The following is a 21988-nucleotide window of genomic DNA, read 5'->3' as shown; positions in this document are numbered from 1 at the left end:
GCAAGACACCACACTCACCAGGTGTGCCCATATTAGGAGCCTCATGTGGAACCAAAGGTTGTGTGAATTCATGGCAATAAAGGGGTTTTCCATTTGAAAAATAAAGAAAAAGTTATTTGAATACTAGAAAATCCACGGCTTGGCATTCTCAGAGAACCCAGGTACAACCTTGGAGATATTTCTTCTGAGAGACTTGAACTGTTGGAATATGACAACCAACATCTAGAAATGCACAGCTGCCAGAGTTGAAATACAAACAGTGTTCAGAAAGAGAGCTACGTTAATATTTTTAGAATCCAGGGCAAGATATGATTCTTTACTTCCCCTTTTATAATTCTTGCAGATCTCATCTGAGTACAACCCTCCTGTCCTCCTGTGTGCATGGAAGATAAGTTTGGCTTTCGGTGAGAAAGACTTTCCCTGCCCTCACCCAAAGGCCAAGTCCCCATGCTTCTGTGGCTGCTGCTGCTGATCCTGGGTGAGTAGATTGATCGGACCGGGACGGGGTCCAATCAGTTTCTAATGTCAGCCAGGAAAAAAAAAAAAAAAGAAGGAGCTTCTGTCTCCACTTCCACTTAGGGTTCAGAGACAGATAGCAAGAGAATGAATATGAGCAGAGCTGGGTTCCCAATGTCAATGAAAATAATCTGTAACCAATCTATAAATCAAAACTAGGTTGAGTGTATTATGAGCCAGATCTGAAGACCATATAGTCTAGGAGAGTCTTTTCACAAAGGAATGGAGCACTCCAAAGAAGTGGGGGTTGACAGAGTGGTTATATACCATCAAAGAGCATGTATCGCATACGATTGGAATGTCTCTTTTACAATAGTCATGAGATTGCTTTGCTGGCACAGCGATTCACACAGCAAGTGGTGAATACAGCAAGTAGCAGGTCTGTGGTCTCAAGCTGCGTGGTCACAAGGTGAACGCAGCAGCCAACAGTTAATTTGTAGCCTAGGGAGAGATGTTTATCCTTAAGGAAATACCAATGGGGGGGATGTTACATCTTTATCTTTAAGAGTACCGTTCTTGTCTTTGGGACATAGTAAATACTTAAAGCAGATATACAATGCATGCTCGATGGCTATGTCAGACCTTTGGAAAAACAATTCAGGCTGAATTAGTTTTACACAAATTGGCTTCCTCATATACTCCAATATATCCTATTGCTTGCCATTTATTTATCACTAGGAAAACCAAAGGCTTTGAATACAGCTATCAGGGCAAGTCAAGAATGTTACCCTTGGTTTCTCATCCATTTCTTTTTAATCTCATAGGAAGCTTGGATTTTTCTTTCTGCCAAACCACTCTAAGTCCCTCAGATAAAACGTTACCTCCAAAACTTAGGCAAGTGAGGGAAGACCTACTGAGAAACATGACTCTCTTCCTGAGATTTTAAGCCACTGTTTAACCAGAGATTGAAAAAGTAGGAGGAACAATGTCCAAGAAATGAGGGGGAGGATAAATCATTTCTCCAAGCCCTTCTCTGCCTCTTTACTGCTAAGGTCAGGCTAGAGAAGAGAGGGAGGGAATGAAGTATGCAGAGCAAAGAGGTGAGTCAGGGCTGTGGATACGGTCATTCATGTTTATAAAATATAGGTGACTTTGTCTGTTTGTCTGGAGGCTATGGTGGTATAGAACTGGGGCAGAGAAACAGGAAGGAAAAACTAAAGAAGTGGTTGTGGCTGGGTTGTTGGAAAATTTCTCAGAGAATATCTAACTGAAAATGTTTTAAAAACATTGCTCTGTGCTAATCTTTAAATCTTGGCCCCCTCACAGCTCCTGGAAGAGAACAATCAGGTCAGTTTTCCCTTCTCTCTGTTCCTCTTGGTCTCTGGGCATTTGTCCTCTTGGTAAGCACAGCCTGTCTCCATAAATGAAGGCTTCAGGGCTGTGCCAACATCAGTGGTGTTGCTACTCTGAGGTCACGCCTGTTGCTACGGTGGGTGAACAGACTCTCCTTTGATTTCTCCAATCTTCAGATGCCTCAGTGTAGGAGAAGGAAGCGTTTACAGAGGGAAGGGCAGAGGCAGGAGACTGATGTTGAGAGAACCTTAGATACGATCTCTTTTATTCCCTAAGACCCCTCCTTCTGCATGTCCAAGCTAGTGCCACTATCAAAGGACATAGAAATAGCTCCCATCCACAGAGGAAAATGCTACAGCCAAATCTTTATACATCTCCAAAAGGAGCTGATGTCACTGTCATGCTTTGACTTCTGGTCACATCGGTCAGTTGCAATTCTATACACAAATACGATTTGTATATATGACTTCTCAAGCAGCCCCATGCCCCTTCATTCAAATTCTTGTATCCCTCAATTACTGATTGCCTCCAAGTTAGACAGAGAGTAGAAAAAAGTTGTTTTCCCCACAGAATCTCAAATTAAGAAGGTTTAAAAGTAATGAAAATTTAAAAAACACTTGTTCCTCAAATATTAACAAGTAAGTAGGAAGCGGCTTTTCAAAGTCTAGAAGCTGCCTCTGAGGTACATGCATCCCAGGCTCACATTTACCTTGACAAGAATGTATAGGACAAGATCATTGCAGAATCAGCCCACCTTTGGAGGCCCTCACAGTGTTTGCCTAACAACAAATCACATTTCCTGAGCTTTTCTGAGCCCACACCAGGGACCTGAGAGTTATCTCCTATGACACCCACCTGTCCACCTCCAGGCTAGGCAAAGAATGAGGAAGAACAGATCCTGTCCCAGGCGTTTCCCCAGGTTGTTTCTATCCCATTTCTAATCCTGGTCCTAATAAGAATTAGCCCAAGAAAACTCCCAGCTGCAGGCCAGGCCCTCCCCTGTTCTCTTCCCATTCACCTTCCTTCTTCACTTCCCATTTACCTGTTCTCTTCCCATTCACCTGCCTTCATCTTTCTATTTCCTGTTCAGGATTAGCTCCAAAAGCTTTTCTCCTCCTCACTCCTTCATGGACCACAAACTTCAAAGGAGAGAAAGTGACTCTCACATGCTGGGATTCCCATTCTCCAGCCAAGGGGGACATATATTGGTATTATAATGACAATTTTTGGAAAAAAGAATCTGGAGATCTCCAGATAAATATGTCCGGATATTACAAATGCAAGACCCAAAGATCTTCCTTCAGTGACCCTGTGCATGTGGAATTTTTATCTGGTAAGGAAAGAAAGGAAGAGTTTCTGAAATAAAGCCACTGGGCAGCATGTCTGAGGGCTGGGTTAATGCAGAGGGCCCATGAGGCATGAAGATATGGGAAGTGCTGCCCCAGAAAATAACGAGATATAGCAGCAGCAGGATGCTGCATTGTCTATCTTCTCCACCCAGAGAAGTGTTGGTAACCCAGAAGTTGCTAGGCAAAAAGGGATCCAGGTCTGAAGAAAGATATGGTATAAAATTCCTCTTTTAATGATATGTATGGAAATTTCTTAAGGACATATCCTGGGATTAGTTCACTAACCCAGGACAAGGGAGAATCGGGTATTGGGACCACATGGAAATGTTGATGGAGGACATTTGCAAGTGTGTATAGGACTGTAGTTCTTTCCTCATGGGAAGAAAAGAGAGCTTGAAGAAAGAAGCAGCAAGGATAAATTAAGCATTTTCCTCCATTCTTTGCAGATTGGCTGATCCTCCAAGCTTCCCACCCTGTCTTTGAAGGAGATAATATAACTCTGAGATGCCGGGGGAAGAAAGAAGCAGATATTAGGGAAAAGATTTACTACAAAGATGGAGAAAAACTTGTTGTTAGTTATGACTCAGGCTCCGTCAGACTAAATTCAATCTCCAGGATCAGTGGAAAATATCATTGTACTGCTTCTGGGGGAGGTTTTTGGAGACGATGGGAACAAACCTCAAAACCTCTAAGGATCCAAGTGCAAGGTAATGGCTACACTCCTGTGGGTAATAGGGCTTGGCAGGGAAATTGAGTGCATGGGGATTGAGAGAGGGTGCTCATCAGGGGGGATTTCATGAAAAGCCTCTTCTGGCCTAGCCATGGGGGGGAGATGAGAAGTGATTCCATCTGTGTGGGTCCCTATCCCCTGATGGCCGGTGCTGAAAACACAGGTGCATCTCCCCAGGAGCTCTGAGCCTCACTGGCCCGGGAATTGTATTTGTTCTTCTCTCTAGAGCTGTTTCCACCTCCTCTGCTGACAGCCAGCTCCTCCCAGCCCACAGAGGGGAACCCAGTAACCCTGAAGTGTGAGACCTGGCTCCCTCCACAGAAGTCATACATTCAGCTTCAATTCTGTTTCTTCAGAGAAGACAAAGTCCTGGGGTCAGGCTGGAGCAGCTCCCCAGAGCTTCAGATCCCTGCCATATGGAGTGAAGACTCAAGGTCTTACTGGTGTCAGGCAGGGACAGTGACTCACAGTGTCATGAAAAGAAGCTTGAAATCCCAGATACATGTGCAGAGTGAGTGTTCTGTGGCTCTTTCAGATTCACAGCTAGGGAGAGGAGAACAGAACAATGACATCTTCTGCTCCCTGGGATAGTGAACATAACAGAGAGGTGCTTCCAGCCATCCTGGTATCCTTCTCTCTTTAGGACTAACATTAGCCTAATCTCCCTAGAATATCCTCTTCCATCTAAGTCAGGTAATAGTAGTTATTGATCAGTTACTGGGTTCCCAGCCCCCTGAGGGCTACAGAGACACATATGATATGTTCTCTCGTGAGTCAATAGATAACTAGAAGCACAGATGACCACATGCATTCTTTAGAGGTCCCTATAGTGCTTCCATGTGTTGACCTAAAATTGCTCCAAAATAATCAGAAAAGAGGAAGACAAACATGAACTGGAATAGTCAGAAAAGAACGTGGGAAGATAGAGGTGATACTGAAGAAGAGTCTTGAAAGATAGGAGAGGGGTTGGATTCTGAGTAAAGTCACTTTAGGATAGAAGTAATTCCTGTGATCTCTTTTATTTTGTTGTCCATTGGTGCATCAAAGATTCCTTAGAGATAAATGTCCATAAAATGTGACTGCAGTCAACATTAGGTTTAAGATTAAGGGCTTGGTGCCCACATTTCCCAAGGATGGTAATTGTTGTGTGTGGAAGGAGGGGATGTTGCTCCCTTTATAATAACATATATAATTAATTCCTTATTTCCTACTTTGGACCCCTGCCTATAGCACCTATTGCTATTGGCTTATTCATGGCAGCACCAGCCTTCCCCTTGACCCTGAAGTCCCTGCCATTGAGACCCTCATGTGTCATCTTGTGTCCTCCTAGGAGTCCCTGTATCTGATGTGAATATAGAAATGCAGCCCCCTGGGGGGCAGCTGATTGAAGGAGAAAATCTGGTCCTTATCTGCTCAGCAGCCAAGGGTACAGGGACTATCACATTCTCCTGGCACAGAGAGGGCATAATAAGAAGTTTGGGAAGAAAGACCCAGCGTTCCCTGTCAGCAGAGCTCTGGATACCCACTGTGAAGGAAAGCGATGCTGGGAGATATTACTGTGCAGCTGACAACTTTCAAGGCCCCATCCTCAGTGAATGGATTACAGTCACACTGAAAAGTAAGTTCCCAATTCCTTTTACTCAGCCTTGATTTGCAAGCCATGGTTTAGGTTCTCTGTCAGCCACAAGGATCTTTTGTTTTTTTCATCTGTAAATATTTCAGTATGTATCTTTATTTATTTATTTTTTTACATTAGTGGAGTATTTTTTTTTAGTGCAGTAACATTGGTTTATAACATTATATAAATTTTAGGTGTACATCATTATATTTCAATTTCTGTATAGATTACATTATGTTCACCACCCAGACTAATTACAATCCATCACCACACACAGGTGCCTAATCATCCCTTTTACTCTCCTCCGTCCCCACTTCTCCTCTGGTAACCACCAATCCAATCTGTCACTATGTGATTGTTTGTTGTTGTTTTTATCTTCTGCTTATGAGTGAGATCACGTGGTATTTGACTTTCTCCCTCTGACTTATTTTGCTTAGCGTAATGCCTTCAAGGTCCGTCTATGTTCTCACAAATGGCTGGATGTCATCATTTCTTACAACTGAGTAGTATTCCATTGTGTATATATACCACATCTTTATCCATTTGTCCCTTGATGGGCCTCTAGGTTGCTTCCAAGTCTTTGCTGTTGTGAATAATGCTGCAATGAACATAGGGGTGGATGTATCTTTACACATTCTGGTGTTTATGTTCTTTGGATAAACACCCAGCAGTGGAATAGCTGGATCATATAGTAGTTCTATTCCTAATTTTTTGAGGAATCTCCATACTGTTTTCCATGGTGGCCACACAAGTTGAAACACCGATCAGCAGTGTATGAGAGTTCCCTTCTCTCCACATCCTCTCCAACACTTGCTGTTTTCTGTCTTGTTAATTATAGCCATTCTGACAGGAGTGAGGTGACATCTCGTTTTAGTTTTGATCTGTATTTCCCTGATAGTTAATGATGTTGAACATCTTTTCATGTGCCTATTGGCCATCTCCTTGGAGAAATGTCTGTTCAGGTCTTTTGCCCATTTTTCAATTGGGTTGTTAGTTTTTTTGTGGTTGAGATGTATGAGTTCTTTATATATTTTGGATATTAACCCCTTTCACATGTGTGATTTGCAAATATATTCTCCCAATTGTTAAATTGTCTTTTCATTTTGTTGATGGTTTCCTTTGCTGTGTAGAAGCTTTTCAGTTTGATGTAGTCCCATCTGTTTATTTTTTCTATTGTTATCCTTGCTCAGTCAGACATGGTACTTCAGAATATGCTGCTAAGATGGATGTCGAAGAGCGTACTTCCTATGTTTTCTTCTAGAAGTTTCATGGATTCAGGTCTTACATTCAAGTCTTTAATCCATTTGGAGTTAATTTTTGTGTATGGTGGAAGATAATGGTCTACTTTTACTTTTGTGCGTATGGTTATCCAGTTTTCCCAACACCGTTTATTGAAAAGATTTTCCTTTCTCCATTGTATGTTCTTGGCTCCCTTGTAAAAAATTAGCTGTCCATAGATGTGTGGGTTTATTTCTGGGCTTTAGATTCTATTCCATTGATATGTGTGTCTATTTTTGTGCCAGTACCATGCTGTTTTGGTTACTATAGCTTTGTAGTATATTTTGAAATCAGGGAATGTGATACTTCCAGCTTTGTTCTTTTTTCTCAGGATACTTTTGGCTATTCTGGGTCTTTTGTTGTTCCATATAAATTTTAGGATTCTTTGTTCTATTTCTGTGAAAAGTGTTGTTGGAACTTTGATAGGGATTGCATTGAATCTGTAGATTGCTTTAGGATGTACGGACATTTTAACTATGTTAATTCTTCCAAACCAGGAGCAAGGAATATTTTTCCATTTCTTTGTGTCTTCAATTTCATTCAACAATGTTTTATAGTTTTCACTGTACAGATCTTTCACCTCTCTGATTAAATTTATTCCTAGGTATTTTATTCATTTTCTTGCAATTGTAGATGGGGTTGTATTCTTAATTTCTCTTTCTGCTACTTCTTTGTTAGTGTATAGAAACACAACTGATGTTTGGATGTTGATTTTGTATCCTGCAAATTTACCATATTCATTTATTATTTCTAAAAGTTTTTTGGTGGATTCTTTAGGGTTTTCCATATATAAAATCATGTCATCCTCAAATAATAACAGTTTTATTTCTCCCTTTCCAATTTGACTCCCTTTTATTTCTTTTTCTTGCCTGATTGCTCTGGCAATGTGGCTAGATAGGATATTTATTACGTTAAATAGGAGCTGTGAAAGTGGGTATCCTTGTCTGGTTTCTCTTCTTAGAGGGATAGCTTTCAGTTTATCACCGTTGAGAATGATATTAGCTGTGGGTTTGTCATATATAGCCTTTATTATTTTGAGGTACTTTCCTTCTATACCCGTTTTATTCAGAGTTATCATCATAAATGGATGCTGTATCTTGTCAAATGCGTTCTCTCCTGCTATTGAGATGATCATGTGATTTTTATTCTTCATTTTGTTAATGTGGTGTATCACATTGATTGATTTGCAGATGTTGAACCATCTCTACATCCCTGGAATAAATCCCACTTGACCATGGTATATAATCTTTTTAATGTATTGTTGTATTTGATTTGCTAGTATTTTGTTGAGGATTTTTGCATCAATGTTCATCAGTGATATTGGCCTGTAATTTTCTTTTTTGGTGTTGTGCTTCTCTGGTTTTGATATCAGGGTAATTTTGGCTTCATAGAATGAGTTAGGAAGCTTCTGTTTCTCTTCAAATTTTTGGAAGAGTTTGAGAAGGATAGGTATTGAGTCTTTGAATGTTTGGTAGAATTCACCTGGGAAGCCATCTGGTCATGGACTTATATTTTTGGGGAGGTTTTATGTATTGTACTTTTAGTCTCTGTTTCATTTATTTCTGCTCTGATTCTTATTATTTCCCTTCTTCTACTGATTTGGGGCTTTGTTTGTTAATCTTTCTCCAGTTCCTTTAGGTGCACTGTTAGATTGTTTGAGATTTTTCTTGTTTGTTGAGGTAGGCCTGTATTGCTATAAACTTCCCTCTTAGAACCACTTTTCTTGTATCCGACCAAGTCTGGTGTGTCTTGTTTTTATTTTCATTTGTCTCCAAGCATTTTTTGATATCTCCTTTGATTTATTCATTGACTCAATTGTTGTTCAGTAGCGTTTTGTTCAATATCCACATACCTGTGGCTTTTCTGATTTTCTTCCTGTAGTTGATTTCTAGTTTCATACTGTTGTGTTCAGAAAAGATACTTGGTACTATTTCAATCTTCTTAACTTTGTGGAGACTTGTTCTGTGGCCTAAAATGTGATCAGTCCCGGAGAATGCTCCACGTGCATTTGAAAAGAATGTGTATTCTGTGGTTTTTGGTTGGAAAGTTCTGTATATCTCAACTAAGTCCATCTGGCCTGGTGTGTCGTTTAAGGTCAGTGTTTCCTAATTGATCTTCTGTTTGGATGATCTATCCATCAGTGTAAGTGGAGTGTTATGGTGCCCTACTATTATTGTGTTACTATCTTTTTCTCCTTTTATGTCTGTTAATAATTGCTTTATATATTTAGTTGCTCCTATGTTTGATGCATAGATATTTAGAAGTGTTACATCCTCTTGTTGGATTGTTCCCTTGATCATTAAGCAGAGCCCTTCTTTGTCTCTTGTTACAGTTTTTGTTTTAAAGTCTATTTTGTCTGAGATAAGTATTGCTCCTCTAGCTTTCTTTTCATTGTCATTTGCATGCAGTATCTTTTTCCATCCCTTCACTTTCAGTTTGTGTGTGTCTTTAGGTCTGAAGTGTGTCTCCTGTATGCAGCATATATATGAGTCTTGTGTGTTTTTTTTCCCCAGTCTCTTTATTTTTTAGTTGAAGTATAATTGACATACAATAAAATGCAAAGATTTTAACTATTTCTTTTGATGACTCTTTTACCCACTGCACTTAAAATATAAAACATTCAAATAATCCCATAAAAGTCCCTCAAATCTCTTTTAAATCAACCCCTTCCCTCCACCCAAGCAATCCCTGATCGGGTATCTATCAGATGGATTAGTTTTTTCTGTTTTGAGCTTCATGTGACTGGAATCCCATTCTGTGCACTTCGTGGTGTCTGACTCTTTCCTTATACATCACAGCAGTATTTATATGTATCTTCATCACTAGTTTCTTCATCCAATCAGCCAACGCAAACCTTTTGATTGGAGCATTTATTCCATTGAAATTTAAAGTAGCTATTGATAAGTGTGTATTTATTGCCATATTCTTAATCTTTTTCCGTATGTTTTAGTAGATCCTCTCTGTTCCTTTCTTCTTCTCTTGCTCTCTTCCCTTGTGGTTTGATGGCTTTCTTTAGTATTATGTTTGAGTTCCTTTCTCTTAGTTTTTTGTGTATTTATTATAGGTTTCTGTTTCGTGATTACCAGGAAGTTCATATATAATGGCCTAGGTACATAGCAATCTATGTTAAGTTGATGGTCTCTTTAGTTTGACCTCTTTCTAAAAGCTCTACTCTTTTACTCCCCTTCTCCCCAATTTTATGTTTTGGATATTATATCTAACCTCTTTTTTGTGCATTTGTTATCTGTTAAACTCTTATCATGGAAATAGATAATTTTTTCCTATTTATGGTCTTCTCTTTCCCCCTTAAGTAAGTCCCTACAGCATTTATTATAGGACTGGTTTCTTGGTGATAAACTCCTTTAATTTTTGCTCTGCTGGGAAACTCTTTATCTCTCCTTCCATTCTGAATGATAACCTTTCTGGGTAGAGTATTCTTGGCTGTAGGTTTTTTGCCTTTAGTACTTTAAATATATCATGCCACTCTCTACAAGTCTGTAAGGTTTCTGCTGAGAAGTCAGCTGATAGCTTTATGGGGTTTCCTTTGTATGTAACTTGTTGCCCCTCTCTTGTGACTTTTAGGATTCTCTCTTTATTTTTAATTCTGGACAGTTTAATTATGATGTGTCTTGGTGTGGGCCTCTTTGGGTTTATCTTGTTTGGTGCTCTCTGTGCTTCCTGTACCTGGATGTCTGTTTCCTTTCTTAGGTTAGGAAAGTTTTCAGCTATTATTTCTTCAAATAGATTCTCTGCTCCTGTCTCTTTCTTCTCCTTCTGAGGCACCTACAACATGGATGTTAGTGTGCTTGATGTTGTCCCAGAGGTCCCTTAGACTGTCCTCGCTCTTTTTAATTCTTTTTTTTCTTTTATCTGTTCAGCTTGGGTGATTTCCTGTAGACTTTCATCCAGCTTGCTGATCCATTCTTCTGTATCATCTACTCTGCTTTTAAGTCCCTCTAGTGAATCTTTCATTTCCAGTATTGTATTCTTCATTTCTGATTGGTTCTTTTTTTCCATTTCTTTGTTGACATTCTCACTCAGTTTGTCCATTCTTCTCCCAAGATCAGTGAGCATCCTTATGACTCTTTGAACTCTTTATCAGGTAGGTTGGTCATTTCTGTTTCATTTGGTTCTTTTTCTGGGCTTTTGTCCTGTTCCCTTACTTCGAATGTATTCCTTTACCTCCTCATTTTGCCTCTTTCTCTGTGCTTGTACCTATGTATTATTTAGGTCAGCTACATCTCCTGACCTTGGAGAGGTGTTCTTATGTAAGAGATGCCTTATGAGGCCCAGCAGTGTGCTTCCCTCTCCTCACCAGTTCCAAATATTCCAGGAGTGACCCCTGTGTGGGCTGTGTGTGTCCTTCTGTTGTGGCATGGTTGCTCTTGCTGTAGATATCCAGGGAGGCTGAGCTGTTCCCCTGGCCGGCTGGTTGTTATGCTCACCTGGTGTGGCTGTTATGGATATTTCAGTCTCTTTATCAGGTGTAAGGAACCCCAGCACAGTTGACTGCAAGGTCTAATGGCACATTCCTGTTGCAGTTTTTCTGTTAAGTGAGTAGTCCCCCTGTGTGACTGGTTGTTAGGCTCAGGGGATTACAATTGCTGTAGGCCTCTGGCCTATAAGGCTCCTGTCAGCTATCTCAGGACTGGAGCTGGGTGGGGCTGCCCCCAGGCAGGGGATCATCCAGTTGTTTCAGGCTTTGGAATGTGGGGCCGATCCCCTGTCTGGCTGTTTGAGAAGCACAAGTCTTCTGCAGCCAACGAACGCCACTGCCCACAGGGCCACAAAACCATCAACACAGTTCTGCCTCTTGTGACCCCCTCTTCTGACCCCTTGAAGCAGACTCAGTCACCCCACACAGAGGCCGTACACACTCCACCAATGCCCCACCCCCTCCATCCACTCCTCGTGCAGGCCCTGCCCTGCAGAGGTGGACCCACTCACCACCTGCAGTGAATCCAGGCAGCTAGCCTATGCAGGCCCAAAAGTTGCCCACTGGCTTGCTGTTGGGTGAGGCCAGTACCTAGGGCAGGCTGCCCCCCAGCTGAGCCGGATTCACTCAGTGCTCCAGTGTGTGGGGCAGACCTCTGCACTAACAGGCTGGAGGAAGAATTCTAACGGCGTCTGCCAGTGTCTGTATCAGCATGCCTGCCCCAGGTCACAGCAATGGCTGCCTCCAATGTCAGTCCCTGGAGAGGTCTCATCTCTCACTGAGACACACCCAGGGCCTATCGGGTGAGTCTCTTTTCGCAAAAGGCCTGTGCATATTTCTTTCTGGTGATTTTAGGTTGCTTTCCAGAATGGGTGAATTTGTGCATGGGCCATTTAAGAGTTGGCTTTTTTTTCTTTCTGTCAGATAGCCTGTCTGGGTGTATTCCCCATTGTTGTTAGTAGCCAGCAAAGCCAGTTATTATAACATTCACCTTGGTTGTGCTGGGTCTAAAAAATGCTGATAGCACCAATGCTCCGCTGCTCAGGACCGCCACTCCTTCAGGGAAGGCTGTGTACCTTTGGATTGCTCCTGGGCAGCCTGAAGCACTGCAGCTTATGAAGTTGGCTTTTTTTCTCTCCAGAAGGGAATTTCTGCCTCTTCCACCTCAGTGAGGACTGTCGCATGTTGCAGGGGTTCCTCTTATCCAGTTTTCTGTTCTCTCTCAGAGGTAATTGTTCCAAGAGTAATAGTTAAGTCTGTTGTGTCCATGGGAGGAGATGAGTTCAGAGTCTGCCTATGCCACCATCTTGATACCAATCCAGCAAGGATCTTCTAAAGAAGACGAAGGAACAGAGGTGTGAAGATTTAAAAGCTAACCACGGAAAGGCAAAGAGGGCAAAATAAATCGAAGACACCTTACTTCTGTGGAGAGGATTGAGTAGTGATGAAAACAAAATTATCCAAGATTACTCCTCATGACTCAAGAAATATACCTATTTTCAGGCTCCTTGAGTGGGGTTATGAATCTGCCACAGCTTCAGAGTCCTTCTCTGACAGCTCTTTTTCCTCCCTCAGTTCCAGTGTCTCGCCCCATCCTCACCCTCAGGGCTCCCAGGGCCCAGGCTGTTGTGGGGGATGTGGTAGAGCTTCATTGTGCGGCCTGGAGAGGCTCTCCTCCAATCCTGTACCAGTTTTATCATGAAGATGCCACCCTGGGGAGCAGCTTGGCCCCCTCTGGAGGTGGAGCATCCTTCAACCTCTCTCTGACTGCAGAACATTCTGGAGCCTATTCCTGTGAGGCTCACAATGGCCTGGGAGCCCAACATAGTGACAGAGTGATTCTCAACATCACTGGTAAGTAGGCTATGCCCGTGGCAGTTAGAGCCAAGAACAGACTATGTCCTCTCCCAAACAGAGCTCCTTTGGGCTATTTGCTGGTGTAATATCCCAGCAGACTCCCCACTTTTTCTGCCTCCACCTGAAATTCTGGGATTCTTCCTTCTGACTATACATTCAGTAACTTAGACAATTCCTTTATTTCCTCTGTCATTGTCACCAACAGCCATATATTCCACACAGTCTCCCTAGTAGAGGCACAAAGATTTTCCAAAATACCAGATATATGATGGTTCAGCAATTTCTGATGAAAGAACATAATATAGAAAGCTTAATTTTTAAATTCCTTTGTCCAAGAACAAATGACCAGAGCATTCCTTGCCAAGGTTTTCTGCCCCTACTCCCATACAATCTAAATTCCTGCTTGGCTCTCTGGATTACCAGACAAAGTGTCTCTCCTTGTGGACACCCACAGCTATAAGAGCAGTAGGGCTTTCTCATGGTCTTCAGATTAATGGCCTGTCTGGCCTTCTCACTTTCTCCAAATGCCTTCTGACTCTTTGAATGTTAGGGTATCATTTATTATGATGCTCTCAGTATCTGCAAACAAAATATTTCTTCACCAGAGTTATCAAGGAATCATTATTTCCTACTTCTATCACGTTGACAATTAGCGATGTGCCCATCCATTTAGGAGAGACCCCTAGTCTGTGCCATGATTATTCCAAAATGCCCAGCATTTGGAAGGTGAGGTGGAGCCCTGGAACTTAGGAAGAATTGGCAGGATAAAAGAGACAGCGATGACTCCCAGCTCCTCAAATATTTACGTTCTCTGGATTTCGCCATGGCTTCTTGTTCTCCAACTATTCCGAACTATTGGAATACTTATGATATCTTGGTTAATAATGATTCTTCCTATGGGCCAAATTTAGGTTATGATTGAGGGAGTTTTTAGAACCTAGGAGAGCCAGACAGTGTGCTGAAACTGGGATTCCAGCCTCGAACAAGAAAATATCTATTTATGTGACCTTGAACAAGTCTCTTTACTAGTCTTGTCCTCAGTTTCCTCACTTATAAAGTAGTTGAGTCAAGTAAATCATGGAGGCACAAACATTCCTGAGCCTACACCATTTTCTGTCAAAAGTGTTGAACATGTATCCTAAATACTTGTTTATTAATTATATACATGTACTACTGTACTAAATATGCACACTATAAAACACAGAAATATAAATTAAATAAGGATAAAATATTTTTAAATAGTCTTAGAATCTTTGACTAAAATAGTAATTGAATATGATTTTTTTATTTTGAAAATCTTGGTTTATTCTTTGTGGTACAGTTATTTGATGCCTGGTTATGAGTTTGGCTTGTTCCAATTGGTTTCAGTGGCTGCTATTACTTAAAAGTTATCTTGCCAAGACATCCAGATCCAAGTGGAAACAGAGCATCTCTGATACCCATTTTTCAATCCCACGCAGTAATTATGCAAAGATTTTCATTGAAATTTGGCTAGTAGATTTCCATTTTTATTAATGTCGAGAAATTCTTATAAAATAAGTGGGAAGTGTTGCATATTTAAATTTATTACAAATGAGTTTAAGCTTTGAAAGAAGTATAAACTCATTGCTACATGCTGTTTCCACACATTTTTACATGTGTAGATATAAATTTTTGAAGTTGATATATTGAAATTTTCTGATAATAAAAACATATAGAAGTATAAATATTTTTAAACAATTTTACAAAATATTATCTCTATCACATGAGTTTATTTAGAAAGCATTAATAATATGAGTACTGTTAAAAATCTTTTTTTAAGTGTCTGACTAAATATTATACTATTGGGTCACTGATTACTAAAACAAATAAATATATAAAATCACCAAAAATAAAATAATGATCTTTCTTCATAGAAAAACACACGGATAATCTTTATATTTACCCCCTCCTTTTTAGAACTTTGCCACAAAATAATTGAAAAACTTCTATGTGGTACAAACAGATGTTGTGGTTATTACCCAATTTCATTACAAAGCAATTTAAATACTTAAGTTAAAATAATCTGTAAAAATACTTAACTAAAAGGGCAATATGTTCCCATATGCTGAAAATGAACAAACAGCTGAACGCTCTACTGTCCACTCTTCCATGTGGTGGGGATCTCACTGCCTTCACAAGAACTCCCTTACAGATCTTAGCACAGGGTACGACACATGGCCCGAGTAAGAGTGCCAATATGAATATTAGTAAATCTGAATTTCTTTCTTACCTTAAAGTTAAAAACTAAGTACTCAAACATTGTCATATTTTCTTCCCTCACTCCTTTGGGTTGTCTTCGACCCCATCTTGGAGATCACTGAACCTGATGATAACCTTGGTCTCTTTCAGCCCTAAAATTCTCTGATTTTGTGGGGATGTATATATAGAACCAGAAGGTTGGTGAACCCTGGAGGGAGAAATGTATGGGAAGAAGCTGAGAATCACTGCTCCCATCTTACAAAAGCCTGGAGAAATAGGAGGCTGGGAGGATTCTGGGAAGATGGCAGAGTAGGAAGCACCAGGAATCTGTCTTCTTACCTAGAACTGCACTGGCAAAATCTGTCTGATGTAATTATTTTGGGATTCTGGAGTCTACTGAGAGCTTGAAACTCCCACAGAAAGGCTTGGTCAGTAAATTGAAGTTTACTTCAGTCAATTTCAGCTCTTAGCACGGTAGCAACTACCCAACTCCCACCCTCAACCCTGTAACAGGCAGCTGTGCATGTGTTCCTTGAGCAGCTTGCACACAGCTTGTGGGGAGCTGGGGTGGGTGGGCAAAAAGGACCCTGGCCTCCAAATATTGGGGAATCTGTGCTCTGATTCCTAATTGCTGCTTCTGATCACAGAAGTACAAAAAGTCAGGCAGCCTAGGTTGTTGTACCTCCTCCCTCTGTTGCAAGCTCCTCGCCCTCCAGCTGAAGTGACTTCCAGAGGATTTAAAGGGTTGGCACCCCTTTTCTCCCCTCTTCATCTTTTTCTTTTTCTTCTTTTTGGAGCCAGACATTAAGGACTAGGAAATTCATAAACTGCATATACAGGAATAATTAGAAAGTGAGTGTGCATGCCCAAGGAAAGGGTCAGAAAAGACCTTAGAAGACCTTAAGTTTACACCTCAGGCTGATCCTTGGCACAGAGAACAGCCTACAATAATCAAAAAGTAAAAACAATAATGAAAAACAGCAAACCCTGGGAGAGGGGGAGAATCTGATTTTCAGAGCTACCAGATTACTAATTTCAAATGTCCAGTTCAACAAAAAAAATCACAAGACATACAAAGAAACGGGAAAGTATGCTCCATTCAAAGAAAAAAAAAAAATCAACAGAAACTGGCTCCAAAAAAAGACCTGATCTCAGACATGCTAGACAAAGAATTTAAGAGAACTACAGCAGTCTCTCCTTATTTGCAGGGGATACATTCCAAGACACCCAGTGGATCCCAGAAACCACAGATAGTACCGAACTCTATCTTAACTAAGTACTTATTCATGCACAGCGGCCGTAGCTTTTGTGGTTTGAGGTGCGACAACAAAACGAGCATGGATTTCTTTTTCCTTCACAATTTCATGGATAGAAGATTCGTTCTTACCATAGATCTTAGCAATCTCAGCATACGATTTTTTTTCTTTCATTATTAAGTTGAGAACTTTCACCTTTTCCCTTAAAGGAAGAACTTTACAGTTTCTCTTTGGCATACCCGAATTGCCAGCATCATTAATTTGCACTTTGGGGCCGTTATTAAGTAAAATAAGGGTTACTTGAACACAAGCACTGCAATACTGTGATAGTAGATCTGATAATCGAGATGGCTACTAAGTGACAAATGGGCAGGTAGCATATACAATGTGGATATGCTGGATGAAGGGATGATTCATGTCCCAGGCAGGATGGAGCAGTATGGTGCTCCTCTAAGACCAGGAATAAGGCAAGGATGCCCACTTTTGCCACCTCAATTCAGGAGAGTATTGGAATTTCCAGCCAGAGCATTTAACAAGAAAAAGAAATAAAGGCATCCAGATTGTAAAGGAAGAATTTAAAATTATCTCTGTTCACAGATGACATGATTTTATATGTAGTAACCCCTAAAGATTGCACACACACACACACACACACACACACACACAAAACTTAGAGCTAATAAGTGAATTCATCAAAGTAGCAGGATACAAAGTCAACATGAAAACATCAGCTGCATTTCTATACACTAAAAATGAATAATCTGAAAAGGAAATTATGAAAACAGTTCCATTCAAAATATCATCAAAAAGAATAAAAAACTTAGAAATTGACTTAACCAAGGAGATGAAAGACTTGTACGGTAAAAAGTACAAAACATTGCTGAAAGAAATTATAGAAGACATATTTCACTTTGCATTATACCCTCAATGTCCATCCATGTTGTCACAAATGGCTGGATTTCATTGTTTCTTATGGTTGAGTAGTATTCCATTGCGTATATACACCACAGCTTCTTTATCCATTCGTCCCTTGATGGGCACTTAGGTTGCTTCCAAGTCTTGGCTATTGTGAATAACGCTGCAATGAACACAGGGATGCATGTATCTTTACAATTTGGTGTTTTCAAGTTCTTTGGACAAATACCGTATGATTTCCTTCATTAAGTAGTAGATAATAACAACAATAAACAAACACAAAGGGACAGAAATTGGATTGGTGGTTACCAGAGGGGAAGGGGGGAGGCAGGAGGGTGAAAGGGATAATTCGGTACATGTGTGTGGTGATGGGTTGTAATTAGTATTTTGGTGGTGAACATGATGTAATCTATGCAGAAATAGAAGTACAATGATGTACACCTGAAATTTTTACAATGTCATAAAACAATGTTACTGCAATAAACAAAAAATTAAAAAAAAAAAGGAAATTATAGAAGACAAAAATAAATGGAAACACATCCCATGTTCATGGATTAGAAGACTTAATATTGTTAAGATGTCAATAATACCCAAAGCAATCTACAGATTCAACGCAATACTTATCAAAATTCCAATGATGTTTTTTGCAGAAGTAGAAAAATCCATACTAAAATTCATATGGAATCTCAAAAGATGCCGAATAGCCAAAACAATCTTGAAAAAGAATGGAGCTGGAAGCAACACATTTCCTTCTTTCAAAATTTATTGCAAATCTACAGTAATCAAAATAGTGCAGTACTGGCATAAAGACAGACATATAGACCAATGGAGTAGAACAGCAAGCCCAGAAATAAACGGTCACATATATGGCCAAGTGATTTTTGGGAAGGGTGTCAAGACCATTCAATAGGGAAAGGATAACCTTTTCAACAAATGTTGCTGGGAAAACTGAATACCCACATGCAAAAGAATGAAGTTGGTCCTTTACCTAACACCATAGACAAAATTAACTTAAAATGGATCACAGACTTAAATTTAAGACCTAAAACTATAAAAGTCTTAGAATAAAATATAGGGCAAAAACTTCATGACATTGGATTTATACATTTTTTTTTTTGGCACACACCAAAGACACAGGCAAAAAAATTAAAAAATAGATGAATTGGACTTCATGAAAATTAAAAAAATTTGTGCATCAAAAGGCAATATCAACAGAATGAAGAGGCAACCCAGAGAATGAGAGAAAATATTTATAAATAATATATATAATAAGGGATTAATATCCAGAATATATAGAGAACTCCTAAAACTCAATAACAAAAAAACAAACAACCCAATTAAAAAGTGGGTAAAGGACTTGAATAGACATTTCTCCAAAGACGATATATAATGGCCAATAAACACGTGAGAAAATGCTCAAAATCACTGATTATTAGGAAAATGCAAATCAAAACTACAATGAAATACCACCTCACAACCGTTAGGATGGCTACTATTAAAAAAATGGAAAATAACAAGTGTTGACAAGGATGTGGAGAAATTGGAACCCTGTGTACTGTTGATGGGAATGTAAAATGGTGCAACTATTATGGAGAACAGTATGGAGGTTCTCCCAAAAATTAAAAATAGAACTACTATCTGATCCAGAAATTCCACTGTTAGGTATAAATCTTCAAAAATTGAAAGCCGGTTCTCAAAGAGATATTTGTACACCCATGTACATATCAGCATTATTCGTAATAGCTAAAACATGGAAGCAACCCAAGTATCCATCAGTAGGTAAATGGATAAGCAAAATGTGGTGTACACATACAATGGGATATTATTTAGACTTAAAAAGAAAAAAAATTCTGATATATGCTACAACATTGATGAATCTTGAGGCCATTATGCTAAGTGAAATAAGCCAGTCACTAAAAGACAAATACTATATGATTCCACTTATATAAGATACTTAGAGTAGTCAAAATCATAGAGACAGAAAGTAGAATGGTGGTTTCCAGGAACTGGAGAGTGGGAAAATGGAGAGTTATTTTTTAATGGGTATAGAGTTTCAGTCTTACAAGATGAAAAGTTATGGAGATAAATGGTGGTTATGTTTGGATCACATTATAAATGTATTTAATGACATTGAACTGTGCACTTAAAAATGATTATGATGGTAAATTTTATGTTATGTGTATTTTACCACAATAAAAAAAAAGTTGGGAAAAAAAGAAATATGAGGCCTGACATGGGTGGAAAGGCACACTAAGATGCACAAAGTACATGTAAAGACTTACCCCTGAGGCCCTTAGCATTTGGCCTAGGTCACTTTATATTGCAAAGGATGTACAGAAGGGCCAAACTCAAGCCATCTATTTAGATTTAGCAGGAACCCTACATCAAAAGCAGGACTTGGCATTTCCACCCTGATTAAGCAGCTGGTGCCACCTGTTTTGCAGCCAACACACGGTACATTTTCAAGTCGAATCATTCCCATTCAAGGAATGGTCCCCATACTTCTTCCCTTTTAGCCAATCTCTGATGCAAAGAAGAGCTTAAGATCCTTACCAATGTTCTCTTGCCAATGACGCACACAGCTTATATCTAAAGCACTGCACACAGACTGGCTCATCCAGGTTAGCAGAAGCAGCAATCTTACAGTTCACGTTCCACATTATTTATTAATAATCCCGTATATTAATAAAAAACATAATTATTTTCTGTTCTTCTTGGCTGTCCTATTTCTATAATCATCAATTAAAATGGAAATCACTGTTGCTATTGCTGTTCTGGATATTTTTATGCCAATCTGGATCAATTTGATCACCCATACAATCACTAATTATTGAGGAACTATTGCATGCCAGGCAAAGTTCCAGCAGCTGGAAATACAACAATGAACAAATAGATAAGTTCTCACTCTTACGAAACCTACATTTTATTGCGGGCATCAGATGTACAACAATGATAGACAGATGAAGAGAGAGAGACAGATACATACATAGATAGATGTTAGTGCTAAATGCTGTATAGAAAAATAAAGCAAGGTAATTGGATAGAGAGTAATGAGATCCTACTTTAGATAGGTGTGGAAGTATAGGTTTAAAGCTAAGACTCAGGTGTCAGTAATGTTGAGAAATGAACCTTGTTTTTAGTTATTATTTCTATCAATAATAATTTCTAAGATTTATCAAACACTTTACATATATGATTCTTTTTACTAATGGCTTGAGATATAATCATTATTAGCTCCATTTTACAAAGGAATAGACTGAGACTCAGAGAGATAAAAAAGTTTTAAAACACCAAGATTACAGAACTAATAAAGGACAGAAACAGGATTCAAACTCAGGTTTTCCTGAATTCCAAAACTATGCTGGGTGTTTCCTTTATTAAGTGATCTTGTATATATACTTAACTAAAACTTCCGGTGAACTATGTTTCCTTCCTCAGTTCCAGTGTCTCGCCCTGTCCTCACTGTCAACCCTGCTGGGGCCCAGCCTGTGGCGGGAGAACTGTTGGAGCTTCACTGTGAGGCCCAAAGAGGCTCTCCCCCAATCCTGTACTGGTTTTATCATGACAATGACACACTGGGGAACAGCTTGGCCCCCTTTGGAGGAGGAGCATCCTTCAACCTCTCTCTGATGGCACAGCATTCTGGGAACTACTCCTGTGGGGCCGACAATGGCCTGGGGGTCAAATGCAGTGAGATGGTGACACTCAACTTTACAGGTGGGTTGGTGGTATCTGGGCCATAGGTTACAGTTATGGTCAATAAAATATTTCTCCAACAGGTTGTATGAATACTATTAATGTCAAAGAGTTTTTGAACATGACACCAAGGCTTGAGACTTCTGGAGATTGGTACTGATTTCATGGAGGAGAGGAAAAGGGAATAAATTTTAATCTTAGATGCTGCCAATCAATATGCCATTATTTTGAAATTTATGAAATATGCTAGTGATAATTAAAATGGAGAAATCAGAACCTGGCAAAAATCTGTCTATCAATCTCTAGCTCCCACCTACATGGTTTTTATCTAGATCACAAATATTTGCCACTGGAACTCACGTGTAGGTCTCTCCACTTAGGGTCTTCCAGGAACAAAATAATCCTTATCACTGTGGGAGTCATCGGGGGGCTGCTAAGTATCCTTGGCCTTGCTGCTACTGCTGCTCTGGTGGGCAACTTCAAGACCCAAAGGAAATCAGGTGGGTATCTACTTCTTACCTTTTGATATTGTGACTTACGCCATTGCTATAATAATTTGGACTTGTGTGGTGCATCTGATAAATGTCAATTATTCCCTCCAAGTACTAGGCTCTCAGTTCTAATCACTGCCACTCTGTAGGCAATAGTGACAAAAAGATAGAATGAGTTTTTCAATGAAGTTGTTATTCCATGTGTTTGAGATTTAAATCAGGTAGCAGAGTTTTGCTTCCAATTAAAAATTAGAAAGTTAAGTACTTACTGTTCTACCCCCAGTCCAAAGCTTACTGAAAACAAAAAGAATGAAGAATAAAGTCCTCTATTTGT

At 39.7% G+C, this 21988-nt stretch overlaps 1 protein-coding gene across 1 annotated transcript in view; it reads left to right on the top strand.

Moving 5' to 3' along the window:
- The first annotated feature begins 410 nt into the window (after positions 1-410).
- Positions 411-21988, top strand: part of FCRL3 (Fc receptor like 3) — a 31864-nt gene continuing 10286 nt past the window's right edge. Inside the window, exons 1-9 of the mRNA XM_058539515.1 lie at positions 411-478; positions 1783-1803; positions 2900-3142; positions 3605-3865; positions 4115-4399; positions 5219-5506; positions 12795-13073; positions 20906-21184; positions 21496-21663. Of these exons, the coding sequence (XP_058395498.1) occupies positions 448-478; positions 1783-1803; positions 2900-3142; positions 3605-3865; positions 4115-4399; positions 5219-5506; positions 12795-13073; positions 20906-21184; positions 21496-21663 (1855 nt within the window). The 5' untranslated portion in view covers positions 411-447. The remainder of the gene's footprint in view (positions 479-1782; positions 1804-2899; positions 3143-3604; positions 3866-4114; positions 4400-5218; positions 5507-12794; positions 13074-20905; positions 21185-21495; positions 21664-21988) is intronic.

Source organism: Diceros bicornis, chromosome 4 (genome assembly GCF_020826845.1).
Source record: "Diceros bicornis minor isolate mBicDic1 chromosome 4, mDicBic1.mat.cur, whole genome shotgun sequence".
In the NCBI taxonomy this organism is placed as follows: Eukaryota; Metazoa; Chordata; class Mammalia; order Perissodactyla; family Rhinocerotidae; genus Diceros; species Diceros bicornis.
Note: the sequence above shows the minus strand (reverse complement) of the source record. Positions and strands in the feature narration are given on the sequence as shown.